This window comes from Thunnus albacares, chromosome 8, assembly GCF_914725855.1.
Source record: "Thunnus albacares chromosome 8, fThuAlb1.1, whole genome shotgun sequence".
NCBI classification, from domain to species: Eukaryota; Metazoa; Chordata; class Actinopteri; order Scombriformes; family Scombridae; genus Thunnus; species Thunnus albacares.
The window spans coordinates 5829589-5852703 of record NC_058113.1 but is presented as its reverse complement, the minus strand read 5'-3'; the positions used below and the strand labels follow the sequence as shown (position 1 = coordinate 5852703).

Below are 23115 nucleotides of genomic sequence, written 5' to 3'. Positions count from 1 at the left end.
AGGATAAAAATACATGAATGCTGAGATAATGCTCCCTTGTGGTTTTATTCTTGCTGCATTGCAGTCAAACTGGTTTCCATCAGGCGTCCATCAATTATTTTTACTACTACAGGTAGCCCAGACACTTGAGGGGTCAGACTGTTTGAGCAGAGTAACACTGAACAGAACCAAACTGTCCCTACTGCTGCTGCTTCAACATCTGCTCTGCAATTTGAACACCTGCCTTCCAAAGTAAACACACCGTCAGAGAAACATGACTGAACGCTTCAGTTCATGCACACATATTTCCCCGTCGAACATGTGTGTAATAGGAACCACACAGAAACACGTAGAAATGTAAATTACAGGATGTAAGCAGACACGTATGGTCACTTGTTTGTGTGTGTTGAGGTTAGTCGGGCACTTTGTGTGGTCCTATGTTTACAGGAAGTGTGGATATGCACATAATCCATACACACAGGAAGGGGTGTGTATCTGATTGTTACCTACAGTACATGTGTTGATCAAGCAGAAAAAAATAAAACCCTTTTTTAATCTGATGACATGTAAATTTCCTGATTATGTCCCTCTAAATCAATGGCACAATTATAAATGTGTTTTTATAACTTGTTTAAAATGTACATTATCCCTGCTTGCTCTCCTCTCTGACCACAGGAAGATGCTCCAGTCTCTGGGACGGCCAGAGCTCCACATGGCCCTGGAGGTGACCATAGTGAGCGGGTCGGGTCAGGAGCATGCCGGATGTCTGCTGCTCACCTCTGAGGTGCTGTTTGTGGTCAGCCTCAGTGAGGACACCCAGCAGCAGGCTTTCCCCATCACTGAGGTAACTGACAGTAGTCTGGAAGAAAAGAGAAAGGCACTCCACACAACAGAAATCTCATCACCAGACTGAAAAACAGCTCCTGTGACAGTCCAGTGAATGTCTCTTTAGCTGTGCTGTTTTGCAGAGAGTGGAGTGAATGTTAAACCTTGTGTCTTGTGCAGGTGGAGTGTCAGCAGGAGCCAGAACAGCAGGGCCACCTCACCCTCACATTACAGCAGCAGACAGTAGCCAGTGACACAGAGGTGAGACTCTGAAACTGCAAGTAATGGAGCCACACAGGGATCACATGACAGAAATCAAAGACGAATTACACAGTGTCTAATTTATAAAGTGCTTAGACAGGCTGAGCAGTCTGTCAGTAAATGATGTGCCACATCTACAGTTAAACAGACAGACAGATGTTTTAGTATTTTCAGTATTTTTCTGATACCAAATATGCTTTGATTTATTGAATATGTTGATTAAAAAGACGTTTGGTTTGTTGGTTTAATATTAAATTTGTTCAGTAGTTCATTGTGTTCTCAACCTTGAATGTCTGAATCTTAAACGTGGCAGTAAGCTATGAGCCTGACTGATCAGGAATTATAATATTGATGAAATCCACCAATTCCCTGGTTGGAGCAGCTGGTGTTTTGTTTGGTTGGCATGACAACATACTTTAACAAAACACTCCATCATGTGTCCTTGATGGCACATGATTGGACACCACCTGCAGAAGGCTTAACTACCAGAGCCGGGTTCAGAGTACTGTAATCATGTGTCTATCCTCCCTCAGGGTGACGGCGTTCGTGAGCGTCTGTCGGAGCAGCAGTATCGGCGGCTGGTGGATTACGTGATGCGAGCCTCCCAGTTTCTTTCCCCCTCCACTGCCTCCCTCCAGCTGCAGCCCCCAGTGACGCTAGCCGAGCCTCCGCCCTCTGTCACCAAGTCTTACTGCTACCTGGTAGATCCCGCCTTCGCCAAGGTGTTTGTCAGCAAGTTCATAATGGTGAAGAATAAAGCCTTACGCATCGGATTCCACTAATACACAGTAACACACATCTGTGACTCTGAGACTGATAGATATGATGAAATCAGCTTTATGCTACGAAAAACAAAGTTTTTGTTCCAATTTAAATTAAGCCTTAAAAAAAATATTGGGATACACTGAACTCTGGCTTTTAAAAGATAACTACCCATTTATGCAAAACATACCTGTTGAGGTAAAAGAACAGTTTCATATATTTAAGTCATCCATGCCTTAGGGACGTAGAGAATTCTTATGAACTGCCTTTGAAAGATATATTTTCTACTGAAACAACAAACTCATCATAGAAAAGAGATTAGAATTCATTTTAATCATAGGAACACACGCAAGTTTATACATTTCAGTTAGCGCATACTTTAGTAAACACTAAAACATGTAAGAGTTGTCAACCTACTTGGACCAAGTGTTTTCTCTTTTAACTTAAAATGAGGGCTCATTCAGTCAGTGTGAAACATTTTCAGTGTTGCAGACAGAAATACAAAGTACAGAACCAACAGTAGTTACTGAGATCTCTTACATTTCTATCACAACAGTCTGTAATGTTTCACTTTGCAGAATAAGCTCTCAGTGTTTACATTATCCATGTAGTGAGTGTGTCTCATCCCAGTGTTAAGTGCAATATTATATACATGTTGATGGATGCTAGAGATACCAGCTGTCAACCAAAATGTTTTTATAGATGATGTAACATACTTGTTTCACAATAACACTGTTCTTTGTAACCTTATATTGATGCCAACCCTCATGATGCAAACATATTGTTATTGTTGCCTTTTATATTGTTGTAACACTGAGCTCTATGTAAGATTTAAGTCCAATGCATTTATTGTAAATGGATAATATATTAATAGAGAACCCTTTTAATAAAAAAATATTAAAAATGATATGTGCTATTAATTCATTGCCTACCATGTAAGAAAAACTGAAAAGAAAAACTTACAAGTACAGTGAGATATATTTGTCTTGTAACCAGTCCTCTTAAATATGAAAATATGTAATGAACATACACCACTCCTGCAGCCAGGTATCATCACGATCAAGTTATTAGATCCTTATCACACATGGTTTAATGGTTACACACACAGCTTCAAACATCTACCTTATCATGAAGATATCAGTAGCAGCTCTGCTCTCAGTTTTCACTCATTGTGCTCCAGTAACAGTCAGTCACACTCATTTGTTTGTGTCAAACTTGTTAGTTCTTACACTTTGGTTTCATTTCATGTTGCAGACTCTTACACCCCCTGCAGTAAAATATGAGAGCAAATTATGTTTTAGAGGCAAACTGAGCGCTTTGAGTGCGTTTCCATCTTTGTGTTTTGCTGTTCACTTACTGTTGTATCTGTTACACTGTTTACTGTCTGTTCTGGAGGAGCGATGTGAAGGCTGCCAGTAGCTGTGCTTACTGCCTGCTGACTTCACACTGCAGTCAGAGGAGGAGTCTGGAGGGAAGGGAGACAGTTGAATGACAGTGTTAAGCACCTGCTTGTACGGGCCCTGAATATATTGACGGATGCTCTTTTTACAGAGAATAAGAAGGGTTATTTATGCCTTAAAGACTGCTGATACCATCTCCATAATCATCAATGAGTTCTCAGGTCTTTGTACTCAGCTTGTCTCCACCATGTAGGAGTCAGTGATGATCTCCATCTGTGTCTTTAACAGTGTTTCTCCTCTATACCATCCCATTAAAACACTATTTGCACTCTGCTTCATTTCCATTCACCCTCATTCACTATGGACTGGAACTAACTTCTGCATTAGCATCATGCTTCATTTAGACGTCCATGCAGTGTGGGCTCGGACTAACTCCTGCACAGAACATTGACACTTAATGGACAGGCTGAAGTGGCTGTTTTGGCCAGAGTTCTACATAATGAGACAGTTCTGACATGTGGAGGGGGTCGGCTTTACAATGCTTTGGCTTCGAGTGCCAGGTAATATCAGACCCTTGGAAATTTAGCTTGGATTTTACCGTGGGAATGGCTAAATGTCATTTCAGTGTTATGGTTTCCTGCATTTAGTCTGGCTAGTAGCAGAGAGTGGTCAAAAGCGCTGGATGTGGGAGTTTTACTGAGCCCTGGGAGACAAGGGAATGTGTGTGTGTGTGTGTGTACACCTGAGACTGCGGAGAACGAGGCTTCCAGCTGACTCTGTCTCCTCAGCAGCACCTCCTCTCTCTTCAGAGCTGCCATATACTTGGAGTAGGACCACGACAACTGAGGGAACATTTCCAGAAATCTAGTCAAATCAAACATGATTAGAAAAACGGTTCAATTAGAGGATAGAGTTTCTTCTTTATAGTCTGTGGTTTGTCTCAACGATGGCTTGTTTGGACTTCATGCTGTAATTGAGTTTTTCTTTATCACTGCAGTCTTTATTTTAATATGTTGTGCTTTCAGATACTTATCAAAGAATAATTTAGTTTGGCTTCTTTTACAGGATACACTCTACGCAAACATATCTTCAGCTCAACCTTCTTAATGTTTTAACATTAGGAACATCAGACAGCTTCTTACCGGCTGTGCAGGAGTCAGCAGCGCTCTGCTCTGTGTCCCTGACAGCTTCTTTTCACTTCTTCTCTCTTGTTCTTCTTCCATCTCATCTTCGTCCGTCTCTTCCTCCTCCCTAAAACTGAAATCTTGCCTTTCCAGCTCTGCCTACACAAAAGAGGTCAGATTAAAATTAATTTGTCTCAATCAGAGATTTTCTTTTACTTAGAAGTCTTGCAGAAATATTAGAAGTTGCATAACCACATTCTTGTCACTCTCACTAATCTTTCTTTCCTCACCTGGGCTCTCCTCCTCACATCCTCTTCCTCTTCTTCCTCCTCCTCTTTTCTCCTCTGTCTCCGTACCCTGGCTCTGTGTTTGACTCGTTTTTCCTCCAGGAGAGGAAGGAGCTGCTCCTCTTGGACGCTGCACCTGAGTTCTTGAAACTCAGGCCAAACCTTCAGCAATTCACTGAACACTGACATCTAAATACACACAGAACAATCACACACATGCAGTAAATAATACAACACAACCCATACTGTTAGACACACACAAACACACACATACTACCTGTGCCTCTCTGAAGATGTAAGGGCCCAGCTCGTGGCGTTTCTCCAGAATGTGCTGAGCCTGCTCAGGAGGGATGTCTATCTGCAGGGCGGGTGGCATGGACGAGTTGATAAAACAGTTGATGATGGTGGAGATCTTTCGCTGGATTGTTGCTTCATCGCTGTGGGAATGACAGAGGTCCTGCAGAGAGGGAGCAGAGGAGGAATGAACGGCAACATAGGAACCATTTCCAAGTTACCACTGCTCCTTAAATATTTGGAATATCACTGAAATTGAGAGGAGTGAAAAGGGAATTTTTGCATTGAGAGAAGACAACTACAGAGGTTAGCATACTCTTAATACCTTCACACTACAGTATGTGTCTTGTCCTCGACTGTTCCTTCAATTATTTTTAACTTCCTTTTATAGTTAATAGTAGGGCTAGACCAATAAACCAGCTAATATTATCTTATCACTAATATATTATATTATATTGCATATCGACCAATTGAAACATTGTCTCCATTACATAGTTTGTCCACCAGAGAGCACTGATGGGTTTATTTTTCAACTCTAAAATGTCTCATTATATGAAATATATAAATGGTCCAAATTCCTTAATGACCCTGTGTAAGTTTAAAAAAGAAAAAAGAATATTGAGCAATACATAATCATCAGAATTTTTTTAAACTCTCAAATATTTGTGTTGGCCTCAAAAATCCAGTTTTAGTTGGGCGAGGGAGACAAGAAAGATGTGGAAGTGGAATGTATAGAACAAAGATGGCTGAGACCCGCCAGCACATCTTATAGCGTTTTGTACCTTGTACCGCTGCACTTCCAGCCAAAAGAGCACATCATTCTCCAGGTAGTCTCCCTTCAGAGAAACAAAGTGCTGGAACTGCATACATGTGACGGGGTTGAGGAGGATCCGTCGAAACAGCAGGATCTCTTTGGAAGAACTCATCCACAAGCCCTCAGCCTGCAGGAAGGAAAATCAACGCTGTTAACTGCAAGTAAACTCCTTCAGGAGAAACAAAGGATTCCTAGGGATCAATAAAAGTCATCATCACCTACTTATGTGTGAATATTTTCCCGGCAGAAAACATTAATTTGCACAGCAGTAGAAGATACAGTATGCTCCTGAACAACAGCAGTAAAGATGATCTGTGACCTACAGAATGAGCTGCAGTCTTAGCTCACAGAAAACTGAGATAATGACACTCCTTTATTCAGAGAATCTGGTCTTTGCCAATGATGAGATAATGATCATAAAGATGATAGTCACAATCATGTATGAAAACTCCTTCCTGTAATCATCCTGCTTAAAATGTGAAATGTTCATGTTTTATATCTGTGTTGTGCTGTGAAGCTGAGATGAGAGGACGGGAACAGAGCTGCATGGAAAACACTCCAAAGACTATTAAAGGAAGGTTAGTAAGGCTGATGCTTTAATCTTATTTATCCTGGATCCAATTTGGGAAAACTAACCACAGGGCCAAAATGGTGTTTGACAAAGCCAGTGCTTGAAGCCAAGTCATGAACTAAATCACACATGCTTTCAGGCCAGGAAATGCCTTATTTCTCTCCATTCAAAATATCCAGCTTCCCCAGAGGATTTCTCCTTACCTTCCAGGCTTCTCTCCTCGTCTTGCGTCGACGGTAGGCGTTCTGCAAGAGCCTTTCTGCTGCTTGGGGCTACCACACACACACACACACACACACACACATACACACACACACACACAGAGGTCAAAAGTCAGAAACTGAGTAAACTAGGATAAACAGGGATACTGAACACCTCTCTGCTCTGCACTCTCCTGCTCTCTGTCACTGGCAGTAACTGAAGCTCTGTCTCCTCTTTTTTACCTTTCACCTCCCCTCACTATTCATTTCCTGTATTCTAATTCCTCCAATCTCCTCTTAGAGAGATCTTCACCCCCCTGATGTGATCTTTCTCCCACCCTGACCTCGTCCGTCCTCCTCTTCACCTCTTAACTATATTTTCCAGCCTTCCACTCCTCCTCCGGTGTGTAACGCTAAACTGCTTCTACCTCTCATTACTTAATGAGAGGATTCATGTGACCAAACATAGTAAACTTGATAACATAATGAGGCAGAGCAGTGCAATATGCGGTTTATGTGTTACCACTTGATGAGGCAACCTGAGAGAGCGACTGGACAGTGACATCGTTTCAGTGGTTTCTCACAATGCAGAGTCACTAATGCGCATCTGACTTCTTATCTCTGTCTGCTCTTGTCTCAAGGCCATTATACAGCAGCAATCAAAGGCTTTAAGGTTACATGATATTAATACGTGTACAATTTATACACATTAGGAACTCAAGGTTGGCAATGTGTCTAAATTACCGCCACTTTTTGAATTCTGTGACAGATAATCAAAGAAATGGAGCCCAGTGTAAGAAATAGTATTTGCATTTTAAATAAAACCAACAAAATTCAACAATTTCTGCATGTACCAAACATCCTGCTCAGTAAATGGACGTGTGTATAGAAATGAGTAGTTAATAAGTAGCAACAACTATTAACAGTCAGCTAGTTTGTATGCTTTTCCAAATTGAAATGACATCATCATAGAAATCATGTTCACAAGCTTTTGGTGGTGTCCGACCTTTCATGACTTCTTTACTGATTTTAACCTCTGCTAAATCTCCCAGCATCCACTGCTGATGCCATCATGGAGGCCCATTAGATACATGGATGTGTATGAATAATGACTGAATACCGAACAACAAGAAACATACGTTGAAAGAGAGGTAATGTATGTTGTTGTTGTTGACTTTTGTGCTTTAGTTGTAAATCCATTCAGTTACGATTAATTAGTGTGAAAAAGTGGAATTGTTTTTAAATGTAGGTTATTGTGGAAGAGTCAGCTGTTGTCTTTAACCTTTACATGAACTTGTATCCACTTGTTTTAATACTAAACTTAAAATCCTGAAGAACATGTAGTAGTTGTATACTAATAGCAAATGATGCAATACTGTGACTTTATAACGCCACCGCCATTAAACTTAAATCTGCATTAACTTGCAGCAGAAACAAATTCTGAACACAACACTGACATATGATCACTTTTTAAGGTGTTATGTTGAACTCGTTAGCAAACAGCTGCTTATTTCCACATCCAGCAGTTATGGAGCAACATTATTATTGATTTGGAGTCGTGTTTCTGTCCACCTGGTGAATGTAACATCAAATATTCACTCTCTTTTAGCTCTGTTTTTGCTCTCTACCAACTCCTGAGAGAAATATCTGGCTCTTTAGCTGCTAAATGCTCCACTATGTTCACCAGCTAGTCTACAGATAACTGTGTCTGTTTGCCATTTGGTGCTGAGCAAGTGGTGTGCAGTGGGTTTTTAGAGCTTTTTCTCTGGAAACAGCTGCCTGCTGTGGCCGAAAATTACGCTATGAGAGCGCTGAGATTGAACCAAAATTTGCAGCTGGATTGGAACTGTTTCACCACCATCCAATTTTTTGCAGTTGTGTGCAGCTCCTCTATTTCTGTTGAGTCTTGCATGGTGGGAGAATAGTCTCCAGATTTTTTTATTCGTCATACTGACTGTTTTTAATTTACTTTCTTTTGTCACGTTTACAGTTTGAAAGTTCCTGCTCTGGTCTGTTTCTTGATGACATCATCAGGTTTATCTCAGGTTGGAAAGCTGGAGACCGCCAGTTTAACAAAAAGCTGGTGATACCTACCAGGATTGTGGAGTATTTACTGGGCAGGGAGAGTCTGACAAAAGATTCTATCAAGTTGTATTTTTGTAGCATGATGGTGCGATGGCGTTCTTGGTGCTTGACCCGTACCAGGGACTAAAAGTCAGGACATCAGTCTCTCTAAATACCTCAACTTTATGGATTAGTACATCACTGGAGTACCCCTTAAATTTTTATTGTGAGACAACCAATTCAAAAATGTAATCATGCCACTAGCTCTTAACAGCCATAGTTATCCAAGAGCTATGCACCTCCAATATGACAACCAGTGTGTGTGTTAACAGCTCTATAGATACAAGGAAGAAGCCGGATGTCCACCTTTGGTGTGTGTTTCTGTCTCTCTGTGAACTCTGTCGTAGCCAGAAACACAGGCAGCCATGTTTTCTCAATGTGACTCCTGACGATGTCCTGGATCTCCATAACAACCGGGTTTGAGAGACACTCTAGTTTCAGACGTTCCAGTCCACCTGCAAGACGCAATATCTACACACACACACACACACACACACAGAAACAGAGCATAAGGAAGACAAAGTTGAAGACACAGTAGAAGCACATGGTTGCATGTGTGTGTTCATGCGTTCGATATGAACGCTAAAGACTGTACATGTCTGTAGATTTCTATAAAACCACATGAAGAACATATGAGGTGGACTAACTCAGAGAAAAACTGCCCACAGTGGGGAAACGCGACTGAAAACTTCTCTCCTTCCTGACTCCCACTGCGCTCTCCATCATTCCCATAATCCCTCTGTTCTCTTCATCTCCCCTGTCTGCTTTCTGTCTTCTTGCATCGATCTGGCCGTGTCTCCTTATTTATATCTCCTTTATATTTTCTCTCATCTCTTTCTGCATGCACACAGGCAAGCATGCACGCATTCACTCACACACACAGGCTTCAGAAATGAGAACCAGTCGTGGCACTGGAGTGGGAGTCAGTAGATGAAAGGAGGCCAATCTGTGACTGGATGACTGAGTGATTGAAAGAGTGAGGGGCCAAAGCAGTAAAGCTGTCAGTCTCTCTACATCGCTCACGCAGACGAGAACCAACGCTGAGATGTAAGAGCGGCAGCCAGGGCCAATCCTACAGAGTTAGAAGCACTAGAATTGGCATCCTCATTCAAATGCACAGCTCTAACGATCAGTTTGATGGTATTTATGAGATGCGGATGACAAATGACAAAGGTCACGCACCACAGTTGAATCTATATCAACAAGTTCACTGTTTGTCTCTCTTCTTAAACCAGGAAGCTACAAGAACACCCTGATATCAGGACTATGACATACTGGCACAAACCTCAGTATGTCATATATACACATAAATAACTGTTATTTTAAATACCCCAGATCTCTGATGTCCCAGAAAAGAAAATCATGTCCCATCTACTCATCCTAACTCTACATACCATGCCCTCCTGCAGTAATCCTAGAATCCAGAAACCTAATCTCAGACTATAAATGTCAGGAGAGATTTCATCCTTCTGTCATTGTTACTGGAGCTGATCTTCTTTGTCTTCCGGATCCAAACCACACTCCTCTCCTCCTCCTTGTTTTTAATTCTAACCATGTCCTCTCATCCCCTGGTCCCCAACGACACCCTGCTGTCAGAGCTGTCAGCATGAAGTCTGCAGGATGCCAGAAGAAGGGAGATGGGAAATTGTGTGAGAGCCACAGCGGCCTCTGTTTATCAAATCTGGATGTTGAGCCTCAGCTGGAGTTCATCCCATCATGGGATTGACATGTCACGGGCACCATGTTTCTGCCCCAAATGCTTTCCCAGGAAGCTGACAATAATTTAAACTCACTGGAGTTGTGACTAAACCAAAATGGGTGTGTTTGTCTTGTGGATTTGAAAGAAGTGCAAGAAAATTGAACACACTGTCTTTTAAATGTGAACGACTGACGTACGTCATTCTGCTGTTCTGCTGAGGCGGGGCTTTCAGAGCCAAAGAAGTACTTCCTGTCGAGGTATTTGTTCGCAATGTGAGACGACCTCTCCTGTCTGACAGCCTTGTCCCTCTGAGGAGTCCTCCTGTACTGCTCCAGATCAAGCCAGCACGTCAGATGGATACTGAGCAGGAACACATGTTGAGAGCATCCATGTTACTTCCACACAAACTTCAGTGCATTGTATATATCCTACAAAATAATGTGTGCCTTTCCATCTGGCCTTTAGTTCAGTTTAATGTAAATATGATGCACATTTGTAAATCAGGTACATATATTATATATACGTGTTTAGAGAAAGTGGAGGATATAGGTCTAACCAGGGCAAAAGTCTGATATAAAACCATTTATATCAGCACAGCTCACCTGGCGTCGTGATCCTGGAGGAAGGACATAAAGTGACCGATCTCATGACGGTGGCGAAGTAAGGAACCTAGACGGTAACCTTGGAAACGTGAAGACACGTTGGACCAAGAGTCAGAAGCCCGGGTGCCCTTTGAGAAAGGAATAGATGGAGGAACAGAAGAAGGAGGCAGCATGAAGCTGCACTGCTCCACCTGCTGAGGAGATACAGCAGGAGAGAGGAGAGAATAACGGACAGAGAGAAAAGAGATGGCAAGAAAGAGAGAAAAATAAGGTGTGGTGCAAAAGTCTTAACAGGGATTTTTCCACATCACATCATGCCCAGTGCTGCCTTTTAGATGTTCTAAAGTCACTGTAAAGCACAGAGTCACATGGATCATTTCTTCTATATAACAGCAGTAACACACCATTGTAAATGGCACGTTCATGCCAAGTAATATAGTCTTGGAACAGCAGATAACCAACATTGTTACTAAGTGAAGCATAAACACTGGAAAGTCGTCATTTTCACATTCATATTTACATTAGCTGTTTTATGCTCACAGGTGTGTGTTTATTGGCTATTAACTGAACACCAGCATTTTATAAATCTGTGGCAGTAGTGAATGCTGGCTGACCTGATTCAGTCGCCGCTCTGATTCCTCGTACAGACTCTGGAGTTCCCTGTACTCCTGACTGTCGACGCAGCGCACCTCCTCCTGCACACACACCTTGACACGAACATGCACATGCACACACACACACACACACGCACACACACACACACACACACACACACACACACACACACACACACACACACACACACGTAAAGCCAAAGTAAATCTTGAATTCAAATGAATAAGTCTAATCAAATCAATTTCAACAGAAACATTTTAAGACATTTCTATAAACTTTTGTTTACATAAACTTTTTGTGGAAGAGTCACCTCCTCCTCAACTTTCCAAACACTAGGCCACTGTCAGGTCAAGTTAGTTTTTGTTATATAAAAATCACTAAAAATCACAAATTTGTCTTTGAGGGCTTTACAGTCTGTACACCAAACAACACCCTTTAACCTCAGACCCTCAATTGTGATGAGGAACGACTTGGCAACAGTTAGCAACAAGAGAAGAGGATCGGAGCGGGCTGGCCCTGAACCACACAACGAGAGGGGTGACAGAGGAGAGCTGGTTGAGTTCACTGAGGTTCAGCCTGCATCCTTTTTTGTTGTTGGCAACCAGAGACATTCAGTACATACAATAAACTAATAGTAAATTTTGGTATAGTAATAATTTCATGAGTTTCAGGCAAAATGTGCTGTAACTTGTAAACTTATTCAAGGAAATCCACTTCCTCAAGTGGAAAAGAGGGACGTGGACTGGTTTGTGTGTGTACTGTGGTTACCTGCTGGAGGGACTCCTTGTCCCTGCCCACCAGCAGTGTCCAGGGCTCCAGCAGGATGTTCAGAGTGTGCTCCTCAACCTCATCAAACAGCTCCTCAAAAGCAGGCATCAGTTGGTCATACACGTCCCTTCGGATCACCTCATCAACATCAAGACTCCTCCTGGCAGAGCTGAAAAGATATGTAGAGTAAAGGAGCTGGAGAAGAGAGGAGAGGAGAGGAGAGGAGAGGAGAGGAGAGGAGAGGAGAGGAGAGGAGAGGAGAGGAGAGGAGAGAGGAAGGGAGGAGAGAGGAGATGCAGGGAGTGAGATGCAGGATGTCAGAGGAGAGGAGAGGAGAGAAGATCATAAAAATGTCATCACTTCAGAAACATTTCTCTTCACAACCGCCATCACTTTCATCATCCCGATTGTTCAGTGCGCTCATACACAATATTCACTATCTCTCATCACTGTTGCCATCACACCACATAAATGTCACTCATTTAACCCTCTTGGCCATGACACGATGGAAAGATCAGCTTCATGTCATTCCTCTGGTGAACTAAAGGTTAACTGAAGGAAAATAGATTTCACTGGGAGGTTTTCTGGACCGGACCACTCTGCTTTCTTCTGGTCCAACTGTAGCCAGACAGGGTGGTTCTGGGTTACTGGACTGGCGCAGAGCTGGGGGGGTCTGACTCACTTGTTTTTATGGGCGTTTAAATCTCTCCACTTATTGAGGGGTAAAGAGGGTAGAGAGAAGCAGAGAGAACGGGAGTGGCGGGCCAAGAGAGTATGCAAACAAGAGCAGGTGTGCGCGTGTGTGTGAGTAAAAGGGAGGGGAAAGAAAATGTTAAACATTCTCTGTTTTATTGCCTTTTTAAAGACTTTGTATTTGATTACAGATTGCTTTTTATACAGCTTTAGACATTGGTTCTCTGCAACTTTCATTTATTGTGATTTATTTTTCCTGGTAATTCCTCCCGAGGAGGCCTCTTTATCTCTCTGGGTATTGTATTCCACTGTATCTTAATTTCAGAATTTTAAATAAGCCATAACTTATTTTTACCACAGAAAACATGAGTCACATAAATGTACCCATATTTTCATTACTTGAAATTAGTTTGATGTTGCACAGTTTGTCTTGGCAACAAAGACTTTGACGATAAATAAGGGAAATTATAAAATCAAACTATTTATTATCTGGAATAGTTTGTTGCTATTTTTTTAGGTGCAAGGAAAATTAACTTATTCTCAGAGGAGTGTTATGTGACAGGAAAAACCTATCACTAAGGTAACAGACTGCCTGCAGAACCGGCCTGAACTCGACTCTAAGTAAGAATGTCTCGGCAAATGCACTCTAAAACAGCAAATAGATACATACAGACTCAAAATATTTCACAAAAACGTTATGTATTTTATTCTTCTGTAAAGAAATGTTTGGGTTTCTGTGTTATAGACAAAACATGTTTCCTTCTCCTTTATTTTGATTTACAGACATTATTGCTTTGCTTGATGCTTGCTAACTGCAGGGTTAGTGATTGTGTTAAATGGCTACTGATTTGTTTTTAGATTATAGTGTACATACTGTATTTGAACCAGATACAGGTTAACATTTTAGTATTAACTCTTGTGCAGGGAATGCTTGTATTATGTATGTATGTGTGTTTGTGTGTGTGTGTGTGTGTGTGTGTGTGTGTGTGTGCGCGCGCGCGCTGACCTGAGCCTCTCTCTGTATTCTGTAGGGGTCCAGCCCGTCTTGGTAGAACAGCTCATGGTAACGCTGCAGGTCAGTCCAGAAGTAAACTGCATTCTCCCACAGCTGACACAGGACACAAGAATTACTATAGTTATCATCATGGACTGTGTTCGTCACATGTAATTAAATCTGTATAACAAGTGGACATTATTGCTCTATATTATGATAAAAATGATATTTTAAATGTACTGTAAGCTACTATTTATATGCATAACATCCATAATATGATGGACTATGCAGACAAAAAATGCAAACATTAAAATTCAATAGCTGCTGTTGTACCTGGTTTCCAGATTGTTCACAGTAGTGTGTGAAGTATAAACCAGCACGTGAGTCTGCACAGAGAGCTTGTAACATCTTTTCAATTCTTCGGCTGCCCAGTAGTTGTCTTCTACTGGAGTATAACTGATGAAACACATATTTAGGAGAAAATGTAAGTACCATCAAGAAAACAAAACAAAACAAAAAAAACTATAATAGACAGAAATGGCTCCATCTCTGCTGGCTTCTGTGTTTTGATTTCATGTCACATGTTGCTTCAGAGGGCTATTTATGGTGTCATATCATAATGCTCTTACCTGTGTGCTGGCAGTACGGGGGGATCGGGGCAGCCAGATATCAGAGCAGAGGGGAGGCAGGGTCATTGAGTCACAGTGGGGCTGTATGTGTGATGGAGGGCTAACACAACACTCTGTCCACTGCACCATATGAGGGGAGTCGTCACGGTCTGCCTGAATATACTGGGACGTCCAGAACCGAGGAGCCCTGTGGGGGTGAGAGAGAGAGAAAGGACTTATAACTATACAGGCAAAAAATACTCTCTGATATTTGTTATATTCAGCTTATGTTAATGTTTAGATCTAACGTACTTTAATGGTAAATGTAGTCAGTAATATGTATGTACACTACACACAGAGATAAATACACAGATATACAGTCTATCACTGACATTAGGAAGCTGAATACTGTGTGAATTGTGTGTCTCACCAGTAGTGCAGCAGAGACTCAGTGAGGCAGGGCTGAACTGAGTGCAGTTTATCTTCTGTCCAGCAGGGGGAGGTAGTCAGTCCCAGTCTGGAAAGCAGCTCCACATTCAGACAGCTCTGACTGCTGCTCAGCAGGTACCGGCTCCTCATCAGGACCAAATACCTGATCCACATACCACATTACATCACATCCGATACTTCATTACATTCATTACATTTCCAAAAGACAAGCATTTTAGTTTTTTCTTCCCTGAATTCTATATCAAACCTTCTCTGATATTACAGTTCGCTCTGCTTCTGTCCACTAACAAAAAGACCAAGTTTAATTTATTACCCTTTTGCACACATGATATAATAATCATAATCATACGCTAAGAAAAGGTTTGTCTCATAGTGTTGATATGTTCACCTGTTCTTCCGCTCTCTGTGCTGTGTAGCTTTCAGTCTCTCTATATCCATCCAGAGATTAAGCAGCTTCTCTCCTGGTGTTCCTCGCAAAAACTCCATGAACTCATCCAAGCCTGGTCTATTGTCATGGTAACAGGTACCATGGCAACACATATCAAGCACAGTTTCCTGGTCTGTGCCCCTACTCCCCACCTCCCTATTCTTCTTGTCCCATTCTGCCTTTTCTTCCCGTCCACTCCCCCTCTTGGCTTCTTGAACTTTCTCTTTCTTCCCCTCCAATCTTTCTCTGTCCTCATCAGCTGAATACTGACAACCTTTACATTCACTGGATGTGTCTGTGGTACAATTTGTCAGGTCTCTAGTGTTTGCTCGTCTCTGTCCATCCACCATGACCACTGCATCTTTAAGCACCTGTTTAACTACTTTGGCAGCCAAGTACTCCAGCTGTAGTTCAGAAGACTCATAATTCAGACTACTGGACTCTTTAAGATGTTGCTCCTCTCCAGCAGCAGCTGATGACTCTGTGAAGTAGTGGCTCAACTCTGCTTTTGGGCTTCGGAGTTCCTGAGTTTTCTCACATTTAAAGTTAGAGGAGAAGGAAGCGGAGGACAAAGAGGACGAAGAGTTCTCTGGCTCAGAGCAGCTGGAGGAACACCTGGATGATTCACTGCATTTTGTGTTGATATGTCCCATCTGACCAGAGGGTAGACATGTAACGTTATGCATCCTAAAAGAACCTGTAAACAGATGAAAGAAATGCTTAATTTCATAACAAGATTTAATCAAACAGTACACATATATAGACGCATATACAGTTCGTGCCTTTGGAAAACTCAGGTATATACCATGTTTTGCTGAAATATTCTCTTGAGCATGCAAGCATGTTTGGGCCCTCAGGGCACTGTTATTTTCCTTGTCAAACTGGGAGGAAAAACACAGTTGTGTGGCTGACAGTGTGGTTTGACCTGAGCTGCATTTCCTCCTCTGGATAATGAAGTTTGGGTCCCACTGAAACAACAACTTGGCTAGTCTGGGAAAGATCAGAAAGAACTGATACATCACCAGTCACAGTATACATAAGCAAGTGTTTTTTTAAAGCATTAATACTTAATTAATTGTTATACATTCATAACAGTTATGTAATTTGCTAACTTAATGATTGTTATCTCTCTATCAATGCTTCTACTGTATGTGAAGGTTGCAAGTGTGGGTCACTCCATCATCTGATCTGTACTACGATATGGCCCTGAGGCTTCTGGCAAGATGCATAAAGTATTAGGCAGATTAAAAGAAAGGGGGAAGTAGGTCAAAGGTCTTTAACACAAAGTCTTTAGTCACAAAGATTCCTAGAAACTAGACAGTAACCACTATATTCTGCATCGTACTGCAAGAAGTTAGTACTTAGCATAATCACCATCAAAAGCATTCCTTGAAAACTGACTGAAGTAATTCTTTAAAATCTGTGTTAGTATGCATGCATGGATGTAGCAGAGATGAAATAATCACAATGAAGTCAGAAAATGCAGAAAGGAAAGTCTTGTGTAAAATAACATTTGCTTTATGTGTGTAAAGTACTAGTACATGCATCTGCGGTACTGTACCTGTATTCATAGTAGCAATCACTTTGAAGGAAAAAGGGCAATCTTTCCTTCATGATCCACTGAATTCCTTGCTCTCTGTCCAGGCACTGCAACCGTCAGACAGACATTCCTCAAAACAACTCTGTGAAGCTACAGTACATATCTCCTCATCTCCAAAAGACATTAATTCAACTTTTGATTTCCAAATAAACATATTATTCACTACTTACACAGACAGTGTAATGGTTGTCTATCAGAGTGCTTTTGGTCAGCACCGTGGGGTCATGAGTAAGGAGTTGTGATTTGCTGTGGTGTAATACTGATCTGATTCTTCTTGAGACAAACTCAGCTGCTCCGTTCACCACCTCAAACTGTCCAGTCTCCTGTTTGTACATCAAAGCCTCTGGGAAAGACTGAGGGGACATATGACAGCATAAAAACAAGGATACATTACATATTACTGATTTATATTGGGTTTTTTTTAAATATGTGTATAGACAGACCTATGTAACACAGTGTGAGAAATAACTCGCAACTGGTTTTGTCAATAATATACTACATCTATATGTTAGTTCTACTTTACCGGCAGACTTAAGAAATCATTGAAGAAGTGAGCCAATACATCATCAGAGGCCAGAAAATTCTCCTGCATGTAGATAATGACATGATTAGTCTAAGGAGTATCCATTTAAGGAAGCAAATTATGGAATTCTGCTAAAACCAAACTCATCACAGCCTGAAGAATCATGAAATGTCAATAATCAAAACTTGTACTCACGAAATTGCCAGATGTAAGATGTGGAAACTCTTAAACATATAAAGTAAAACTTGTTAGAAAACCAACATCTATTCCAAAAAGTGAAATATATTTCTTAAAGTATTACTTACCAGTTGAAAGTACTCCACACATCGTTCACCTCAAAAATACAAATTCCTGTACAGTATTTTCAAACTGGAAGCCTAGAAAGTCGAGCAAGGTAATCACATTTCATCACATTAGGTCAGGCAAAGTCAGCCGCAAACCTCTCAGTGTAATTACAGACACACTGCAGGTTGCTATGGAAGTGGGCTCATTTTCAAAACACAGGGGGGCGGTAAAAGTTTAACCAGTGAAGACCATAGAGAAATTTGTATTTCTTCTTGATGTTCCAGAACTGAGAACTACATTTATCCTTTTTTTTTTTTTTAAACAGAATTTACACTATTGTAACCATCTAAGATTTCTTGTATGTAGTAAAGTTAAATGAGAGAATGACTTTGTTGTTGCAGTTAAGGCAAGGTAAGGTCATACCACTGGATGGCGCCAAACACTGACAAATTCATTTTTATAGACCAGTGGAGACAGTCAAAGACCAAATGACTATTTCACAAATGAGAAAGACAATGACGCAGGTATATATATAAAAAAAATCTAATTTATTTTAAAACTGATCTGAAAACACATTGGTAAAAGTTGAAGATCTCATACAGGAATTCCAAAAAAAAAAAAAAAAAAAAAAAAAAAAACATACTGTACAGCAGATCAATGTGTATGTGTAAGTACATCAGCAGCAATGTTCATACATTGTTGTCTGCTGGTGAGACTTCCACCACATTCATAATTAAAAACACACAAGTAAGAATTGCGTTGAAAAAGTTGGAAAAATACAGTACATAGATAGGTATAAAGGCATGAAGACACATGGATGAGTACAAAAGTTGCTCACATGTACTGGCTACAAATAAGTTTCTTCGTTGGTAAGCCTAGTCTTCACCACTCAGCAGCAAAAATAGAAAAGTGACTTTGGCATAGCAAACAGGAACACAGTCCACTTTAGGCTCATAGTCTCCTAACGTTTCGCTTGCTTTGAGCGCTTCCTGGAAGAAGTATGTCCTTCCTGCGACGACCAACAGACTTGCTGCCACACTCTCTAGAGCCGTGGAAAGCACACAAGCAGGCTGTGCAAAACTGGAAGCCGCAGTCAGCGCTGCTGCACACACCCTCCCCTTTCACTGAGTGACACCTTGCAGGATGCTGACATCGAGGGCAAGGTTTGAGGCTCTCGTCACTGAAGAGGGTTTTGGCAACCTGAAAGGAAAGCGAAAAACAAATGAAAATTACATCAAATAAATGTCAGCATTTCCTTCAATAAGGTTAATAAGAATCCCCCTCCACCCTCCGATGAACAGCAATCAATACATTTTATCCCAACATGAAATATGGTCTAAATATTTAAAGTAATATATAGTCTTACGGTTTTGAAACTCACTTCTAGAAACTTTTCGCGTTTGCTGCTGCTGCCTGAATGTAAAGCGCTGTGCTGTAACGGGGTTAAAGTGCCATTTCCTGACTGCGGGGTGCAGTAGCTGGAGGTCCTGGACTGGGCCTGAACAGTCTTGAGGGCCGACCTCTTGAGCACAGTCAGTCTGGTCTCAGCATCTGGGACGTGGACAGAACCACCAAGCTATAGGACAACAGCACAAAGTTAGAAGATAAACAATTTAATCAATGTTGACAAACTGGATGTCGGTGAAACAAATGTTACTTCGCAATGTGTCACGGGTCAGAAAACAGCACTGATCTCTATGAACTGAAACTCGTTTGCACTGTTGACCTTCATGTGTTTTTACTTTGATAGCTGAAAAAATACTTGCTTGAGTCAGAAGGCAAAGCAACAGTGCTGTACCCAACACCCATATACTGACATGAGAAGACATGAGAGAAAATCTCCTACCTCAAGAGCAGCCTCCACTTCACTCAGGTGAGTTCTTCTCTTAAAGCTTGCTCGCTTGTCCTGCTGGATGATTTCATTCCAGCTCTTGCACACCTGACCACACCTGTCAAACAAATACATGCATGAGACAAATATTTCCTAGCCCGCATTGCACTGTTAATACTCACTATCTGTCCTCGACTACTTACCAAGTCTGGACTTGTCTGATCTGATTAATAGTCAGGCTCAGTCATTTAACAAACATTCAAAAAGGAAATTTATACAAGTTTTTGATAATAAATATTATTGAAAATATTTGATAACAAATATTATGAATGTTCTGTGAGTAATGAGAGCCGACTTTGTTGAAAACATCAGCTCCTCACCTGTAGATGCACTCGGCTGTCAGGTGGCCGAGTATGACAGCCAGGATATGCCTGAGGTTCCTCTTCATCAGTTCTGTGAGTATGTCCACTTTCCCCAGACCCATCTTCCTACCGATCAGCCCTGCCAATGGCATAGTGGTCCTGAACGTCACTGGGGTCTCAGCAAGTGCTGCTGTGGACTTCAGCTGCTCCTTCAGGCTCGGACTTTGGCCAACAAACATCTGGGCCTTCTGCTGGCACATGGCATGAACCAGCTGCAGGGCTGGTGTCAGAGAGAGATTTACTGGGGTTGTCCTGAGAGGAGTTGCATCTGGATTAGCAGGGGCTGTGCTAAAAGGTGTCATGTTTTCTGGCTTGGCTGTAGTTGCTCTTAGCGGGGTGGCATAGTCTTGTTTTGCAGAGGCCAAACCATCAGAGGTCGTGGTATTACCACATTTAATAGAGAGGACCCTTCGAGGGGTGGCACTGTCAGCAAAAACCTCATCTTCTTTAGAACAGCTGTGGTGTTGACGTTCATGCTTTCTGTCCGTCAGGTCTTCCTCAGACTGAGAGCCCCCTTCTTTAAGTGTAGAAAGCCTGTTCTGACGCTGCAAAAGGGAGCGCCGTTTTGCCTCTGCCAGATTTGGGGTTTTACAGTTTCCTCTGGGAGCAGAGAGCAGCAGCTCCTGGAAAGAGCCGTCATGGTCCACCGAGGAGTCTTGGGATTTATCAAGGGCTAGAGAACTGAAACCACTGTCTTCACACACAGACCTGTTGGGGGGTTAGGAGGGAGTTAATTCAGACTTGGTTTCAAATTAACATAGGGAACATTGTTTATTCATTCATTTATTTATTCATTCATCATTTGGGAAAATTTACTACTAAATTTAGAAAACCAAATGTCAAAAAAGCCCGTACCTGATGTATTTGGGTGTATGTGAGGATGACGGTGTGCACAAGACACTTGAGCTGTCATATAGGTCATTTGTCACACCACTGACTGGTGATTGAGAGTTCTCCTTAGATGAGGCAGGCTTGAATTTGCTTAAGCGTGGAGTCTCAACATTAAGTTGATCAGAGGCAGAAATGCTTGCACAAAAATCTGCATCTGAGAGTGAAACTTGCCTCGCTAAACTGGAAAGGGGAGCAGAGTTTAGTTTACCATCTTCAAGAGTGGAGGTCCTCATCTGAGAGAAAAGGAGACGACGTTTCCTTCCAGATAATTGCAGGTCCCGCTCCAATTTTAAAGTGCTTGATGCCAAAGCCCCCGTCACAGTGTCAAGAGAGTCAAACGACACACTGAGCCAGTGCTCAGACCTCACACTTACGGAAGATTCAGGCCTACTGGTGCATGGTGATCTTGTTTTGTCAGTTTTGACATCCACAGCAGGTTTGAACATGAGATGTCTGTGTCGCAGTGAGCCATCTCTCTTGTAACCTTTAGGAGTTTCACACCAGCTAACTGCTGATGGCCACTGTACCTCCCTAGAGTCTTTGCCCAAATACCTGACTGATTCTCTGGTCCTCTCCTTAGGTGTGACAGAAAGCCTGAGGTTCTCTTTAGGTGTTTCATTGAAGTCTACTGAAGACAAAGATCTACAGGAGTCCGCTCCACTGATGCTCTGCGGACTGTGGAACAAACCTGAGTAACCACTGTCAGAACAGTCGTAACAGTGCTGGCCTTTGCAGCTGTCATGGTAGGCTTTTGACTCAGGAGTGCACTGCATTTTCCTGATGATGTAAACTGACCTGTGGACAAAAGAAAAGCAGTAAATAAAACTCCTAGAAGAAAACTAACAAACATGGCATTGAGTATCCATGACAGCATTGGACTTGGAGGGGGTTAGAAATGGTAAGATTCACTTGTTTGTTGATTAATTGTCAGAATTGTGCATCTTTAGTTTTTCTGTTTGTATTTTCTGAGTCAATTAATAAAAAAACGTTTAAAAATTGAGTGGGGAATTAAATTATCAAACCTTAAATTATGAGCTTAACTAAACAGAACAATATTACACCAGACAGCACAAGCTAAGCTATCTAAATGTGACCTGTTCTTGCTAAGTCTTATTTCTAGGTGCAGTCAAGTTGGACTCACTTTGTAGTAAAAGATGAGGCAGGTGATGGGTGTAGGGACGTCTTTTAGTCTTGCGCAGTGCAGCTTAGCGGTTTGTAAAAGGAGTCAGCTGGTTCAACACCAAACATTCTCAGCTGTTTCATGAGCGTTGCTATGAGAACGCGTGATGCCGCTACAAAGCGAGCTGTAGCCGCCAAAACAACCGAGCCCGACCCTCTGCTCACCGCACACCTAGAGGTTCATGTATGCTACTCTCTAAAGGGTTAACATGTGAAAGTTAATGGAGATAACTGAATTGTATTTATAGGCTTGGTCTCAGTTTCTTGACTAGGTGATGAGGCCGAAAACAATCATGTTAACGTGCACATAGAAAGCACAAGATGTTACCCATATGGATTTAGAAAGTACTAACTATATCATCTGCACTTTAGACTAAGCTAACGCTAAAGGTCTTCATTTTAGGTACAAAACAAACTCATCTTTGTTTGAGCAATTAGCATGATGTGAAAACACCTGTGTCAACTGCTTGAGTGGTCTAACGTTATTGTACGGAGAGATTCGTCGACCTAAAAATTAGATGCTTATTTTTACTCTAATATACATACATGTCATTATGCTAACTCTTCAATTGACGAGTTAATGTCGAGTTAAAGTACGTGGGTGGTGGCTTGTAAGATACATCGTTAAATAGCTCAGTTTTGAACTGTCTCCATGCAGTAACGTTAAATAAGATAGTCCCCAACGAGCTGTCATAAATTGCATTGAACCATAGTATTTGACATTAAACAAGTAATTGAAAAAAATACTTACTTCAAGAAAACACTAGGCTAATGGCGTAGACTGTCTGCACTGTTGTTAGGCCTCAGCTTGCGGCCCACGTCCTTGTTTGTGTCCGCTACATGTTCATTTACGGCCACGTTTTCAAATTTGGAGCCCAACGTTGAGT

At 41.6% G+C, this 23115-nt stretch overlaps 3 protein-coding genes across 7 annotated transcripts in view; 1 reads left to right on the top strand and 2 right to left on the bottom strand.

The window, feature by feature from the left end:
• Window positions 1–2734, top strand: part of LOC122986693 (vacuolar protein sorting-associated protein 13B-like) — a 342876-nt gene extending 340142 nt beyond the window's left edge. For all 4 annotated transcript variants that reach the window (XM_044358002.1, XM_044358001.1, XM_044358004.1 and 1 more), the window contains 3 exons: window positions 655–823; window positions 985–1065; window positions 1599–2734. In XM_044358002.1, coding sequence (XP_044213937.1) covers window positions 655–823; window positions 985–1065; window positions 1599–1847 — 499 coding nt within the window. In that variant the 3' untranslated portion in view covers window positions 1848–2734. The remainder of the gene's footprint in view (window positions 1–654; window positions 824–984; window positions 1066–1598) is intronic.
• Window positions 2498–16479, bottom strand: LOC122986694 (regulator of G-protein signaling 22). Its single transcript, XM_044358008.1, has 19 exons — window positions 16303–16479; window positions 15459–16194; window positions 15051–15212; window positions 14642–14828; window positions 14346–14468; window positions 14025–14126; window positions 12326–12520; window positions 11557–11649; window positions 10943–11136; window positions 10538–10700; window positions 8948–9112; window positions 6521–6589; window positions 5715–5873; window positions 4916–5095; window positions 4642–4827; window positions 4370–4510; window positions 3970–4069; window positions 3185–3292; window positions 2498–3094 (listed from the first exon to the last, which is right to left on the bottom strand). The coding sequence occupies exons 2-19, from the start codon at window positions 16181–16183 to the stop codon at window positions 3066–3068; spliced, it is 3081 nt and encodes a 1026-aa protein (XP_044213943.1). The 5' UTR covers window positions 16184–16194; window positions 16303–16479; the 3' UTR covers window positions 2498–3065.
• A 1955-nt stretch (window positions 16480–18434) lies between these two features.
• On the bottom strand, window positions 18435–23085 carry fbxo43 (F-box protein 43). 2 transcript variants are annotated; one of them, XM_044359047.1, is made up of 6 exons: window positions 22980–23085; window positions 21014–21844; window positions 20117–20866; window positions 19752–19854; window positions 19287–19481; window positions 18435–19105 (listed from the first exon to the last, which is right to left on the bottom strand). In XM_044359047.1, the coding sequence occupies exons 2-6, from the start codon at window positions 21820–21822 to the stop codon at window positions 18857–18859; spliced, it is 2106 nt and encodes a 701-aa protein (XP_044214982.1). In that variant the 5' UTR covers window positions 21823–21844; window positions 22980–23085; the 3' UTR covers window positions 18435–18856. The 2 variants fall into 2 exon arrangements, with proteins under 2 accessions (XP_044214982.1, XP_044214983.1); XM_044359048.1 differs by lacking the exon at window positions 22980–23085 and adding an exon at window positions 22191–22296.
• Window positions 23086–23115: the final 30 nt, after the last annotated feature.

Excerpts from the sequence above, each read along its gene's own strand:
- LOC122986694 (XM_044358008.1), bottom strand. The coding sequence starts at position 16,183 with ATGCATAACGTTACATGTCTACCCTCTGGTCAGATGGGACATATCAAC. Across the intron at positions 5,874-6,520 it reads CGAGGAGAGAAGCCTGGAAG|GCTGAGGGCTTGTGGATGAG; the intron begins GTAAGGAGAAAT and ends TCCTTCCTGCAG. Across the intron at positions 5,096-5,714 it reads TGGAAGTGCAGCGGTACAAG|GACCTCTGTCATTCCCACAG; the intron begins GTACAAAACGCT and ends CCCTCTCTGCAG.
- fbxo43 (XM_044359047.1), bottom strand. The coding sequence starts at position 21,822 with ATGCAGTGCACTCCTGAGTCAAAAGCCTACCATGACAGCTGCAAAGGC. Across the intron at positions 20,867-21,013 it reads CATACACCCAAATACATCAG|GTCTGTGTGTGAAGACAGTG; the intron begins GTACGGGCTTTT and ends ACCCCCCAACAG. Across the intron at positions 19,106-19,286 it reads AACGCGAAAAGTTTCTAGAA|GTTGCCAAAACCCTCTTCAG; the intron begins GTGAGTTTCAAA and ends CTTTCCTTTCAG.